A 14,731-nucleotide genomic window follows, 5' to 3' on the forward strand; every position below is an offset into this window, starting at 1 on the left:
TTGCATCAATCTGGAAACATACATCATCACCGAGTAAAGCGACGAGCATATGACAAGTTAATGGTTGTTGTTGGGATGCAAAATTTTAAGGAAGGTATAATTGCACAATACTTCACATAGTTAGGAAAGAAGGTTGCTCATTATGGAAGATCATGGAGCAAAACAACTCAATCATTTTGAGAGGTGGCAAGAAGGAGATCGCTTGGTGTGAAGAGAGTGCCTTCACTTGCTTATGAGCATCCAACCATGGTGGGAGGCAAACAAAATAGGAGTACTTGGTCGAATAAAATTAATACATGGAGCAAATGAGGCTAGGGGGCCTAATATTGATAGTGAATTACTATTTCTCTAGCCTTCTCTCTCTCACGATCGACCTCCCACAACACTTTTGGTAATTACAGGTTTGGTCTCTTCATTCTGCCTTTGTACAATCACACCTCAATGATGAATTCTTTCATCTTTGGTTCTCTTTCATTTTCGAACTTCAATGGTATTTGGGTTTCTCTCCCCTCATTAGGATTTGTAATTATGGGTGGTCTTGTCTCATTATAGTCTTATCCCCCTTCCCCTTGCATTTTTCTAATCCATTGTCCCCCTCTAGTTTTCAATTTGCCCTCTTTGCTTGTCTTTCTGGTCATCTCTCTCTGTGCGAGCCTTTTCCTCTTTCATTCTCTCTCCACCTTGGGCTCTCAAGTCTTCCTCATGTTCTCCCTTCTCCCCTTCCTCTTATTTCATTTGCTCCTATGCTTCTTTCCCCCTTTCCACCCAACCTGTGGTCTACCCCTCTCCTTGTATAGCCAGACATCACTTAGCTAGGCCGTCTCATGAAGGTAGTAGGGGACGCTCCCATCCCCCCTCTTCACCAAACTTTAATCCTCCCTTTATTCAGGGCACCCATGCATAGTCAACTGTTAGAGCAACTGTGGAAAGATACAAGGATATCATCCCTATGGTTGTCCAAAAATAAATATCTAACATTGAAGAGCAAGTAATACAATCTCGAAGTTACATTCTTGACATACACGTGGACTAGGAAACTAGAGATTAGATCCCAGACATTGGAAACTCTACTAGAGCTAGAGTCTCCTCCTACATGTAGACAATCGACTTATAATGAAATGTGAAGGCTCCTCATAGGCAAGGATGATACTTCGCAAGAAATCATCATATGCATGGAAAAACTCATGGAGAAAGTGGACAAAATTAACAGGATAATCACATTCCTAACCAAAAGGATTACAAACATGGATCCCTCTACATCAAACTCTGATGGAGAACCTCAACTACTAGGCCCATAAGACACCCCTGCAGAGTGAAAGACTACAAAGCTTCGTTTCACACCAACAATTTAATTTTCATTAGTTTTACTATGATTTCCAATGTATTTTATGTTTTCTATGCAACACTCTTTGTGGTTTTTGTGCAATCAAATCCTCATATTATGAACAATTTCAAATTTTTGTGTTTATGCTACTAGTCTAGTTTCCCAAATGGAACACTAGTAGAGGCAATTATTGATGTATGTTCATGTTTTTGATCGTAATATAAATATTCTAATTTCACAAAAAATATGTAATTAAAGCAATGCAACACAATAAGAACCTTGTGTTTCAAATTGAAACATTATGCATCTTAATTGGCTAATCATTGTAATGGTGTGTATTGACTATCAATTGTAACTTGGAAATGTTTGCTTATATTATTTTGCACTTGACATTATTTTTTTATTTTTTATTTTTTTTATGTGGTTCATTGTCCCTGGATATCAGTGACTCTACATCCATAATTGTACCAGACATATCTACCCCAAAGTATCACTTCATATCGGCTCAACCATAGAGCCTGACCCTCGAGAGTATTGAGAGAATTGAACCCATGACCTCTCAATAGCAAATGTGCTTTAGCAACCGAGACTTAACCAACTGAGCTAACCCCCAAAACTTTTATACTTGTCACTATATTTTCTAACTTGTTATATATTTTTAAATTAAGCTAATTTCAAACTTTTATTTTTATATATATATTTTTTATTTATTTATTTTCATCTTTGAATGATTCGTAACATCAAATCCACTTACCCAATGATTTATAGTAATGTTGATTTATTTTTAATATAAAAATTTAATATATAAAATTAAATTATTAATATCAAATATATAAGTTAAAAAAATTTAATTAGAATTGACAAATTTCAAGAAGGATGAAATTCAACTTAAGTTTAAGATGATTTTAACACTATAATAATAGATAACATTTTAAAGTTGAGTACTATTAAATAGTGTTGGTATCATTTTAAGTTTAAATTATTCCCAAAAAAAAACTAAAACCATTATTTTTATTTTTTAAATTAAAGATATTTTCATTATAGTAAAAATTTACATTGTTGTTTATAACTTTTCAAAACCTTATCATCCTCACTCTTAGTGGATTTGTTGGTTAGTAGTTGATTTACCAAAATTTTAACAACGACCAAAAAAGACTAAGATAACAAAAACGAGAGATGACCAAGAAACCAAGAAACCATCAAATTCTGAACATAACCATAAACTATCTAAGAATTATAAGAGGTTACTAGAGTAAGGTTTGTTGGGTTAGAACTTGAGGGTAGTGGTACTGGGAATTCACACTGAATATGCTTCTTTATGTGTGCCAAGTAAGCATCTAAACGGGTCAGGCGAACGTCCAAACAATCTAGATAATCTTGCAACAAGTGAGCATCCAAATGGGTCAGGTGAGTGTTCAAACAATCTAGACAATCTTGCATCTTCCATTGATTACTTTGCAGGTCATTGAGAAATGAAATGATTTCATTTCAATCTTTGTGTTTCTCCTTAAGGACTTTCCCCAATAAGGTATTTAACTACCAATGTAAGGTGACCGAGTGAATATATTAAGTTCTCCTGCCCCTAGATTGGCTTAGATTTGGTAGCCAATGTGAAACTTTGCTAATAAGTTCCGAGTCCAAGAAGGATTTGTCTCTCTTTATGAACAAACTGCTCCAACCTACGAATGTCAACTTGAGTCTAAGGAGGGGCCGCGACCTGATAGGCAACAACAACCTCTTGGGCCTAAAGCTCTGCCTGAGACCAATTGGGTTGGTTGCGACTAGGTTGTCCACGCTCTCCCCTTCCATGATGACATCAACCCCTTTGCCTTGTCATAGTGGTCCACGCTACCAATCAACCTTTACAATTGCCAGGAGGGCTCCCAAAGCATTGTCTCTAAAAGTACCTCCTCTTTGGCTCCATTGAGATTGTCCAATAATGTCCACTTCCTTTAGGAATGGTTTTGCCTATCTGTCCCCTTAACACCGAAACAAAGACCCCCACTTGGATGTCGAGAGACAAGAGGGGAGATATAGCCACACCCGAATAACAAAGAAAATTCCAAACCACAAGAGTGCTATAACCAAGGGAAAGACACCAAAAATGAACCAAAAAATAATTTGGGTTGACACCCAAGTGAATAGAATAACAATGGACATGCCAATAAGGCAAACCAAAGACTTAAGATAAAAACAATGTTGGGACCCTGAAAAAGCCTCGAAATTAACTGTACCAATGAAATTGTGTTGGAGAGGCCAAATGCTAGGGAATAGCTTGAGGTGAACATTGAAATGTTGTAAGTCTTTCTTAACAGATATAAGGTAATGGAAACTCCCGTGTTGCCTTGGAGATGAGAAGTCTTGATTTAATTTCTTCAGTCTAATAGCCTCCCAAGAACTAGCCGCCTTCTCCTAACATGAGACGCTCAAGAAAAGCATAATAAGAAAAAAATACTAAAAATAAAATAACACAAAAACACCCCCTTTACCACCCATTCCCACCCAACTAGAAAAACCTACAAAGTGCCACCACTCATTCATACCGTTACCAACTTAGATAATGACATAGATTATTACAAGGAAGCTTGAGCAACACCCTTGCAACGAGTTGAGCCTTTTGCAACTAATTGAACCTTTGCTCACCTCGCCGCTACATATACGCTAAAGAAAGAGTTTAGAGAAACCTTAAGGAACAAGTAATTGAAGTGTAATTAAGCCACAGGAATGATGATGCATGGGAAAGGCATGCAACGCCACCCCTTACACCACCCCCTATTCATTGTGGGAGTAAGTGGGGTGGCGTTGCATGGGAAAACCCACCCCATCGAGGTAAAACAAAATGTTAAAATAAAAATTAAATTTAATAATGAAGTCCAAATGCATTATAATAAAATTCATTATATTATTTTTCGAAATTAAACTTGGCCTGAGAATTCTTCGGCTTCCTGTAAATATATATATATAAACACGTCGGATGAAAAACAAACCGTCAAATGAAACCGAGCTTCACCCGACATTTCGCACATGTTCGCCGATCACCGTCCGCGTGAGAGATCGACGGCAGATAAGCATTGTCAAGTTTACAAAACTGGGGTTTAGGGAGAGCATCAGAGAGCCGAATCTTCCATTAAATTCCAGACCATATCACACATGCGAGGGCCTTGCACTTTTGCATCGTTGTTGTGAGGTCGCGAGTTCCATCCTTCCTAGCTCCGATCACTCTGTCTTTCTCTTCATCATTCGGTCTGGAGAAATTCAGAATGTCGTCTGCGGCCAAGGTCTGGGTCCTGCTGGGCCTTGGCCTGGCGGGCCTCCTAATTCTCACCAGGCGACGGAAGAGGAAGGAAATAAGCAAGGTAGATTTCGGCGCCTTCATCGAGCGCTTTCAGCTTCTTCCACCTCCACAGCCGGTGCCTCCTATCGCTCGTCATGTTCTCACCGACCTCACATTCGCAGTCGGAGATATGTAAAGCTCAGTTCCTCATTCGCATTTCGTTTTAATGATGAAAATTTTCACCTGACCTCCTGTTTACTATGCATATTTTTGGGGCTCTATGAAGCGGCCAAACCCTCACAGTCATTTTCTGTCTTCTGTCAGGTTTGACGTGGAAGGACATGTCACCGGCTTCGGCAATCCTGATTGGCTGAGTACGCACGAACCGGCTTCCCGAACGGCCGCGGCCGTCTCGCTTGTCGTGTCACAGGGTGCTACGTGTGTGGGCAAGACTGTCGTGGACGAGCTCTCATACAGGTTAGCAATTTTTTAAGATTTTCTGCATGGTTCTTTTGCGAAATGCAATCATTTAGATAGCAAGATCACTTAGAGGCTGATAAATCATCTTATTTCATGTGAAATAAGGGAATTTAATCTGGGAATAACCATCATTCCTCCTAACCATTCTATATAAAACTGATAATAGGCTTTTTTTATATTTTTATTTCTTTCGATTATTTAAAAACCATAATGCTTATATATATAAACTCCCCAGGGAGGGTGCGGGATACATCCCATTTAAATACTTCAAACCACTTCAAATGCAATTCCCCAGGGAGTGTACGGGATACATCCTATTTAAATACTTCAAACCACTTCAAATGCAATTATTAGGTTACATATTTTAAGTGTTTGAGAATTAACCCTTTTTTCAAGAAAAATAATGTCAATGATATTCCGAGTACTTCTCTATGATCCACTAATGGTAAATGGGGAAACTGTTAGATGCTGAAGTTCCAAGCACCTATTTCTGAGGGGATTTAGAGGGCTGAACCTGCAATCTCTCCAACTTAGAGGAGAGCTCTCATATCTGACTCAGAGAGTTCTCATATCTGACTCATGACCATTTGAACTAACCCACAACTTTATAAAGAGATGTATGCGGCCTAATTATTCAATTCAGTTAGAGATGTATGTGGTCTAATTATTCAATTCAGTTAAAAACTTATTTTTTAAGATTAAATAGCAAACACAATGTTTATTTATGTAGTTTCCCAATGGAGAGTGCCAGATACATCCAGAATGATGGAAGATCTAAGTACTTAAAAGTTCAAACTACTTCCAGAATTTAATTCTGGAGAACTATATAAAGTCCAATTATTAGAGGGGAGACCTTTTGATTGTTTGTAAACTTAAATAGAAAAACCTAATGGTAATTTGTCTCCCCACATAGAGTGCCAGATACATCGACAATGGCAGAAAGTCTACTTCTGATTTCCAAAAACCTCGGAAGATTCCATGTCTGTATATCTACTTTTTCATTGACACTGCCCTTGACCTGGGACTCCATCTTCTCTATCTTCTTAATATACATATGTAGTTTCACAAAAATCCAGTCACCGTCCATATTTCAGCTTGACATGTTTCCTCTACATATTCAAAATGTTGAACTGTAGATCATGAAAACTCAAAATGGAGGGAACAAGATGAAAGTACTTGCCTATGCCAAGCTGCTTTCGTTTCCCATAGTGGATTTTCATTCTGGGGTGGAAGCTCTTCCTTGATTATCACTGGATGCTGTAGGCTGTATGAATTATTGAGTAGAGAATCCAGAAAGCTGTGGACATGGCGTTTTCATTCTTTATCTATTGGCCAAATGTAATGTGGGTTGAGTTTAATGCATTCCAAATATTCATAACCCTTGGTTCAAAATCTATCTGTCGTTGTGCTGCCGTAACTTCCTTCTGAAACATAGTTCTCTGATTGTCAATATGCTGGCATAATTATTTCATTAGATACTCTGCTTTGATTGTGGGAACAAGCACCAGGATCGCGCGTGTAGTCTCAGAGACTGCCTTTGGTATTTCTGGGTCATAGAATTTTTGAACCACTCTTGCATATGAAATGGATCCTTGGGCTGATTGTTTGTTGCTGCAGCAGAGATCTGCGTTCTCGGCCGTCTTCTTTCACTATGAGCTGGAACGCCAACATGAAGTGTAGCAACAATGATGCAAATGATGATTAACTAGACAAACTTGCATTTACTCCTGCCGGGAGATGTGCCTGCTTGTCAGGAAGTGTGTATCTTCATCTTTATTGGAGTTTCTCCTTACCATTCTCTTTGCCTCCAGGAAGAATAAACTGGGTGCCTCCTTGAATAATGAAGGTGGAATAATGATAGGGTGGCATCCAGTGTTAGAATTTTGTGGGCGCTACACTCAGTGTGTGCGCACACACACTAGATCTGGTAACAATGTCTTATTAACACACACAACTAACGAAATGAGACACTGATATGTCTAACCAAAAACAAATTTTGCACATTGAAACTTATAAAGCCAACAATTAGATCATGCACAGTAAATGTATTACACACATTCTACCTAATCAACAATTCTTCATTAAACCCTTCTTAGAAACCAGTTTGTCTCCCTTACTGGGATAATGTCCCTTGAGGAAATTACATATACAACAATTACCTTGGATTTGATCCAGTGGGTCAAGACCTGGTTTTGTCCTCCATCTGGTTGATCTAGATCTCCTTTTTTGCTCCGTGTTATTTTCTCAGACTCAGCACAATTGAGTATCTCACTCACAACAAACTTGTAATGTTACTCATGCAAATCTCTTGCTTACTGTAGGGAATCTCTCTCTTAATGTCTTGTGCCTTTGCATGTATGTGTTCTCCTCGACCCTCTCAGTCCTCTCAACCTTCCCAACCCCATAGGCCCTCTTAGCCTTGTTGGCCTCTTGGCCTTGTCGACCCTCCATAGATCTAAGGCCTACCATAGGCCCTCTTAGCCTTGTTGGCCTCTTGGCCTTGTCGACCCTCCATAGATCTAAGGCCTACCATAGGCCCTCTTGGCCCTTCACAAATCTAAGGCCTACTTGTTAACCACCATAGGCCCTCTTGGCCCAACTAGGCTTTCGCTGGCCCTATTGGGCTTGCTTGGCTCTCCATAGGCCCTCTCGATTCTCTTGCCAAGCCACCTTCCATAGGCCTTCTCGGTCTTTTAAGGTCAAAGTAGATCTTCACCTCCACAAGATGCTTTCTTGCCAACCACCTTCCACAGGGCCTCTCGGCCCTCAAGGGGTTTGAGGCTAAGTTGCCGGAAACGTGGCCCTAGGGGGCGTTTCTCCAGGGGAAATGAAACGAAACGCGTTTCCCCGTACCATACGGCCTGGAAACGCGTTTCCGGCCGTACGGCCACGTTTCCCGAAACGGAAACGTGGCCGTACGGCCGGAAACGCGTTTCCAGGCCGTACGGGCCATGTTTCCCCAAAAAAAACATTTGTTTTTTTTTTTGTTTTTTCTAATTTGTTTTTAATTTTTTTTAGGGTTTCCAGGATGTTCTAGAAACCTATTCTAAAGTTATAAAAGAGCAATTTCTCTCATTCTCTCATCACACTATTCAGCAAGTCGTTTCTCTTGGAGATTGGCAGTTGTTTCAGCTAGGGTGTTTTGAGCAGTGAGCAAAGTAGATTTCAGCAGCAGGAGAAAGAGATTTCAGCAGCAAGAGAGAGATTTCAACAGGAGATTTCAGTAGCAGCAGATTTGGCTCAGCTACAACCATATTTCTCTTCTCTTTTCTGGCATTTCGGGGTAGTCTCAGGCACAGATAATTAATTTGGGTAAGCCACATTCATTTTTTTAGTTTTTTCTTACTATTTCTTCAATTTTTCTAGGGTTTAGGCAGCGAAAAATATGAAAAACGTTTTTTATTGATAGATTTGTTTTTTAAATTTATTTTTGCAACAGATTTGGCTCAGCTACAGCCATATTTCTCCTATTTTCTGGCATTTTAGGGTAGATTCAGCCACAGAAAATTAATTTGGGTAAGCCACATTCATTTCTTAGTTTTTTTCTTACTATTTCTTTAATTTTTCTAGGGTTTATACAGCCAAAAATATGAAAAACGTTTTTATTATTTACAGATTTGTTTTTTTAATTTATTTTTGCAGCAATGGCTTCCAGCCAAAGTGCAGCTGCAACTTCAAGCCCTAGGGCCAACCCAAGGGTTGAATATTATCCTCTTTGGAGGCATGTGACAAAGCTTCAAAGATATGGAGGTGGTGGCTCATGGGAATGGCGATGCAATCTTTGCAATAATACGTACAAGGGCTCCTACCCAAGAGTGAAGGCGCATCTATTGCATGGAGGAGAACAGGTTATTTCAGGTTGCACAAAAACATCAGATCCGTTGGTAAGGAGGGCATATCAAAGAGAGCAAGATGAGGCGGATGGTACTAAGAGAAGGCATGATGACCTTACTCAAGCTCCATCTAACATTGAGCCAAGGATTGTAGCTGAAGCAAGAAAGAGGAGAGCTGGTCACACTCAAGAACATGAACAACCAACACCCAAAAATACCAGAGGCCTAGGGGCATCCCATTCAGTTCAGGATAGCAGAATTGCTAGATTGGTGAATGTGCAAGCAAGAGAAGAAGCTGATTCCAGAGTGGCTAGGTGCATTTATGCATGTGGTATCCCATTCAATGTTGTTCGCTCTCCTTACTGGCAAGATATGATAAGGGCAGTTAACAAAGCTCCTCAAGGGTACAAGGGGCCCAACTATGAGAAAGTCAGAACCCAGCTTCTCAAAAATGAGAAGGAACTTGTGGAGGACATTTTAGCTCCAATTCGTTCTTCCTGGAGTAGCTCTGGGGTTACCATAGTCTCAGATGGTTGGACAGATATGAGGCGCAGACCATTGATAAATATCATTGCCACTTCCCCCAAAGGAGCAATGTTTATCAAGGCAGAAGGCTGCTCAGGAGAGGTGAAAGATGCACAGTTCATTGCTGATGTTATTATAAAAGCTATTGAACAAATAGGGCCTAACAGGGTGGTGCAAGTTATCACGGATAATGCACCAGTTTGCAAAGCTGCAGGTTTAATTATTGAGGGGAGGTATGACCACATCTTTTGGACACCATGCATTGTCCATAATCTGAATCTGATCTTAGAGGAGATCGACAACAAAGTTTCCTGGATAAAGGAAGTCACATGGGAAGTAAGGGAGATTATCAAATTCATCTCCAACCACCACCAGTCTCAGGCCATATTTCGAGAGTACTCCAAATTGGAGTTGTAACTTGTTAAAAGTTGCTGAGACAAGATATGCCTCAAACTTCGTGATGTTGCGCCGCCTTGTTGAGGTTAAGCATGCATTAGTTTCTATGGTGGTGAGTCAACTTTGGATTGAGTGGAGACAAGCAGATTCAGAGCGGGGATCTATGGTGCGTAGATTATGCCTTGATGAGGATTGGTGGAGCAAGGTAGATTTCTTGCTAAAGTTCACAACCCCTGCATTTGAGCTTCTTCGGAGTGCTGACACTGACCAACCTTTCTTGGGAGAGGTATATGATGGCATGGATTACATGGTTGAGAAAACTATGGAAATCATTTCGCAGGAGTCTCCACAACTTTTGTTTGTTGATGATCATTTTGCTGGTTTGATCAAGAAAATCATTGTTGACAGGTGGAACAATTTCAATACACCATTGCACACTTTAGCACATGCTTTGAACCCCAAATTTTATGATGAGGAGCTTATTGCTAAAAGCAATGGGAAGAGGAAGGCACCCCATAAGGATAGAGAGGTGGCTACTGGGGTGAAAAAAGCACTTAGGAGAATGTTTCCTTCTCATCTACATAGGGAAGTAAAGGAGGATTTTGCCAGTTTTGCTGCAGGAATAGATGATTATGCAGATATATCAGCTTTGGAGGAGAGAAGCACCATGAATCCAGTTAGGTGGTGGATTTGTCATGGAGCAAATGGTGTACATTTGCAAAGCCTTGCCATTCGTATTCTTTCACAAGTGGCAAGCTCTTCATCAGCAGAAAGGAATTGGAGCACTTATGGTTTTATTCATTCTGTGAAGCGCAATAGGTTGGGCTCACAGAAAGCAGAGGATCTTGTTTATGTGCACTCCAACCTTCGCCTTGCATCTCGTAGGGGTCCAGAATACAACAGTGGTCCTTCTAAAGAATGGGATGTGGATGCAGAAAATCCTGATTTGGATCTCTCTCTCTTGCTGCCCTGAATATTGAGGACGATTCTGGAAGTGGAATTGGTGCATCATCTTCTTCAGCACCACCATCCACTGTTGAGCATTCTGCTGCTTCTATTTTTGATGAGGATTAGTCTTTTGTGACTTGTCTCTATAGTTCTTGCAGCCTTATAGTCTTTATTGTACTTGCAACCTCGTATACTAATATAAATAAAGGCTGATTTTGGATTTTTCAGTTCCTATATTTTTATTTTCATTATGTGATTATTCATGACTCATGAGTAAATGTGATGCAAATTTAATCTTAATGTTTAAATGTAATAAATTATAATCATATAATGTAAATGTATCATTAATGCTTTATGATTGCACATATATATATTAATAATTTTTAAATATTTTTAATATATATATATATATATATATATATATATATATATATTCACGTTTCCCCGTTTCCAAAATTTGGGGAGGTCACGTTTCGTATCGCTTCCCGTTTCGGAAACTCGTTTCCGTTTCCCCGTTTCGTGCAACTTAGGTTTGAGGCCTACTTGGCTTTCTCCTCTTGTGAGAATCACTCTCTCGCCGACCACACAAATGGATAGCTCATCCTTGTACTTATACTTTTCCAAAGGGTGTAATACCATGGGTCATCAAAATGCCATGGGTAATACCATGGGCGTATAGGTGCGAAGCCCCATCACTTACCCCCCTTGCCCCACTTGCCCCACACATGAGAATACTCTCGATGATACCCAAAGCATCAACATTCCCTCGTAGTGAGCGATGTTTTCTCACATCACTTGCAAGTGGCTCTATGTTTAAACTTGGAACACATTTCCACCCTTGATCCGCTACCATAGCTGCTCCATATGACACAAAAGCGATTCCTGTTGTATGACAGGGACCCTTTTTCGAAGACACCATGCTCCTAGAAGCCTCTTGCTCCTGAGCATCTTGCATGGCCATCTTTTACCATGACACAATATTGGAAGACTGCTCTTTGATCTCCAATGGCAATCTTAACCCTATGAAGTATCTGCCTGAGATACAAACTCTAACACTCCCTCTTAGTAGGGAAGGTACTCTTAGAAGAACTACCTAGAACTGGCTTACCCTTGGTTCTTGTGCAACATCCCAAGCTTCATTCTACATCTTGTAGCTCCTAGTCCTAGGTCTCTCTAGCATCGCTGCCAAACCCTCGATTGTTATGGTTTCCCTCTCCCTTTGAGGGTTGACCTCGAACAATCCCGATGGCAGCTATATTGTCCTTCATACCAGATTAGTTGAACCTTGTCGACACTCACAACTTGTCATGGTAGATCCCCTGCCCAGTGATTGCTTACTACCCACTACACACTGTAATTACTCGATCATGCCCAATGTGGCACCTTGCCCATGGCACGATCATTTGCACTGTTTATGGCATTGCTTCCATAGCTTAGTCTTGGTGACTTCCTCACGTAGCCTTGTTAGCAATCTTTCTCACGGTCTTGGCTTGGCCACTTTGCAGCCTGTGCGCTATTGCACCCATGCGTTCGGCTGCTTCCTCTTGCAACGTGCATAGCATTGTTGGTCCTCATTGTATTTGCATTGCAATGTCTTATCGCAACAAAGGAAATGTTCATTTACTGGAACTTGCAACTCAACCCCATTGGAAGAATTCAACCCTAGGAATTTTGGCATGCTAGAAATCAAACTCTGAAGAAATTCGACCCACCTATTCATCAACAATTCGACCGCATGTCTTACCCTCGCATAACCTCTACTGTTACAAGAAATTCTACTTTGACAAGTCCACCTCTCCAATAAATTGACCTCCTTGCTTCAACAATTCGGCCTCCAGAAAACACTCTTGGATCCATCTGCGCTCTTCCTTCGTTGCTATTACAGTTTTGCTGAGCCTTGCTGACACTCACAACCTGTTTGTACGCAATACCCACGTGCTAGCAAACCTATCGACATCACATGCACCCAACATTTGCTGTTTGACTACTGCTCTTGCTCTCAGTCTCTTGCTTAGACTCACAATTAGCTCGAGTTGTAGACCTTGTAAACATTGTAATTTGTCTTGTGCTCAATAATTACTTTGTTGATTTGCTTTTGCTCCATCTCTCACCAGGCCTGCTGATCTTGGCCTTCACGATACATACAAGTAGTTTGCCATACTTAGCCAACTCTCTTGGCATGGGTCTTTGAATCATTGCTGTTGCCTGCAACAATTCCTACAACTCCCTCTCAGGTCTATTGCCTATGCAAATCTCAAATCCAATTGCCCTTCTTAGAAACCATGTTAGAATTTTGTGGGCACTAGACTTAGTGCACATACACACCATATCTAGTAATAACTTCCCATTAACTTACATAGCTAATGAATTGAAACACACTAATGTGCCTAACCAAAAACAAATTTTGCGCAATAGAGCTTATAAAACAAGTAATTAGATCATGCACAGGAAATGTATTATAGACACATTGTTCCCAGTCAACAATTCTTCATTAAATTCTTCTCAAAACCTTCGGGTCCCCTTATTTGAATAATGTCCCTCAAGGAAATTACATATACAAAATTAGTGTAGATTTGATTCAATGGATCAAGTCCCATATCTGTCCTTGATTTGGTTGATTTGGATTTCCTTTGCTGCTCTGTGCTCTTTCCTCGGACCTGTCATAACTGAGTATCTTACTCGCAACAAACTTGCAATATTACTCATGTAGATCTCTTGCTTACTTGAGAGAATCTCTCTCTCAGTGCCTTGTGCCTCTGCACGTCGCTATGCTTTGCTCGACCCTCTCGGCCTTCTCAACCCTACTGGCCCTCTTAGCCCTCTCGACCCTCCACATCTGAGGCCTACTTGTCGACCACCATTGGCCATATCATCCAACTCGGCCCAACTTAGCCCTCGTTGAGCTTATCGGCCTTGCTTGGCTCTCCACATGCCCTTTTAGCCCTGCTTGACCCTCGTGGCCCTCCACAGGCTCTCTCGACTCTCTTGCCATGCCACCTTCCATAGGCCTTCTTTGCCCTCCAAGGTTTGTGGACTACTCGGCCTTCTCCTCCACAAAATGCTCTCTTGCCAACCACTTTTCATAGACTCTCCTGGCCCTCAAGGGGTTTGAGGCCCACTCAACCTTTTCCTTTTGTGAGAATCACTCTCTCGCTGACCACACAAATGGATCACTCACCCTTGTACTTTTCCAAAGGGTGTAATACCCCATGGGTCATAATACCATGGGTCACCATAATACCATGGGTCATCAAAATCCCATGGGTAATACCATGGGTTTAAGGTTCAAAGCCCCATCACCTTGCCCACTTGCCCCACACGCGAGAATACTCCTGATGCTACCCAAAACATCAGCACTCAACAAAAAGGGGGGAAGTAAGAAGTCTTCTAAGATTCCTTTTAGTACTTTCCCTCCAACATTAGGGAATTATCGACATGCCTAGATCATCTTTGCACAAGGTGGTTCTATTTTTCAACCAGTTAGCCACCTGGTTCACATTCTTTATGGCATGGACAAACTTGTATTCTTCAAAATTTTTGATGGCACTTTTTTTATCCAATTTATTTTGTTGGTAGTTTCCCTAGATTGATCATAATTCTTCCCATTAGTGTGATTGATGATTATCCTCGTCTCTCTCAAAACCTATTTTCCAAAATCCCCTCATCAGGTATTCATTTTAGCTATAAAGCTTTGTATAAACAACAACAAAATTCACTGGGTTATATATGAAAATGTTGGAATCATGATTATCGTTAGACCAAAACCCGTAGACATAAGTCTCCACTACAATCACGAGTTAGGATCCATGAGAGGCGATTAGACCATGTCGCGAAACACGCGGGGAGTGTTGAACTTAATGTTCAACAATCTCCTCCCCTATGCGAGACGGGTGAGTTTCAAACTCGAGATCCGTTGCTCTGATACCATTTGTTGCAATCACGATCGTTGTT

General features: G+C 40.7%; 1 protein-coding gene across 4 annotated transcripts in view; it reads left to right on the forward strand.

The window, feature by feature from the left end:
• Positions 1–4,316: 4,316 nt before the first annotated feature.
• LOC149255202 (translocon at the outer membrane of chloroplasts 64-like) overlaps positions 4,317–14,731 on the forward strand; it is a 257,950-nt gene continuing 247,535 nt past the window's right edge. For 3 of the 4 annotated variants that reach the window (XM_089460380.1, XM_089460381.1, XM_089460382.1), the window contains exons 1-2: positions 4,317–4,790; positions 4,923–5,075. In XM_089460380.1, the coding sequence (XP_089316506.1) occupies positions 4,585–4,790; positions 4,923–5,075 (359 nt within the window). In that variant the 5' untranslated portion in view covers positions 4,317–4,584. The remainder of the gene's footprint in view (positions 4,791–4,922; positions 5,076–14,731) is intronic. The other variant, XM_089460383.1, reaches the window with a different exon arrangement.

The sequence above is a fragment of the Pinus tabuliformis genome, chromosome 7 (assembly GCF_031772625.1).
Source record: "Pinus tabuliformis cultivar Carrire ecotype Pingquan chromosome 7, CPIR1, whole genome shotgun sequence".
In the NCBI taxonomy this organism is placed as follows: Eukaryota; Viridiplantae; Streptophyta; class Pinopsida; order Pinales; family Pinaceae; genus Pinus; species Pinus tabuliformis.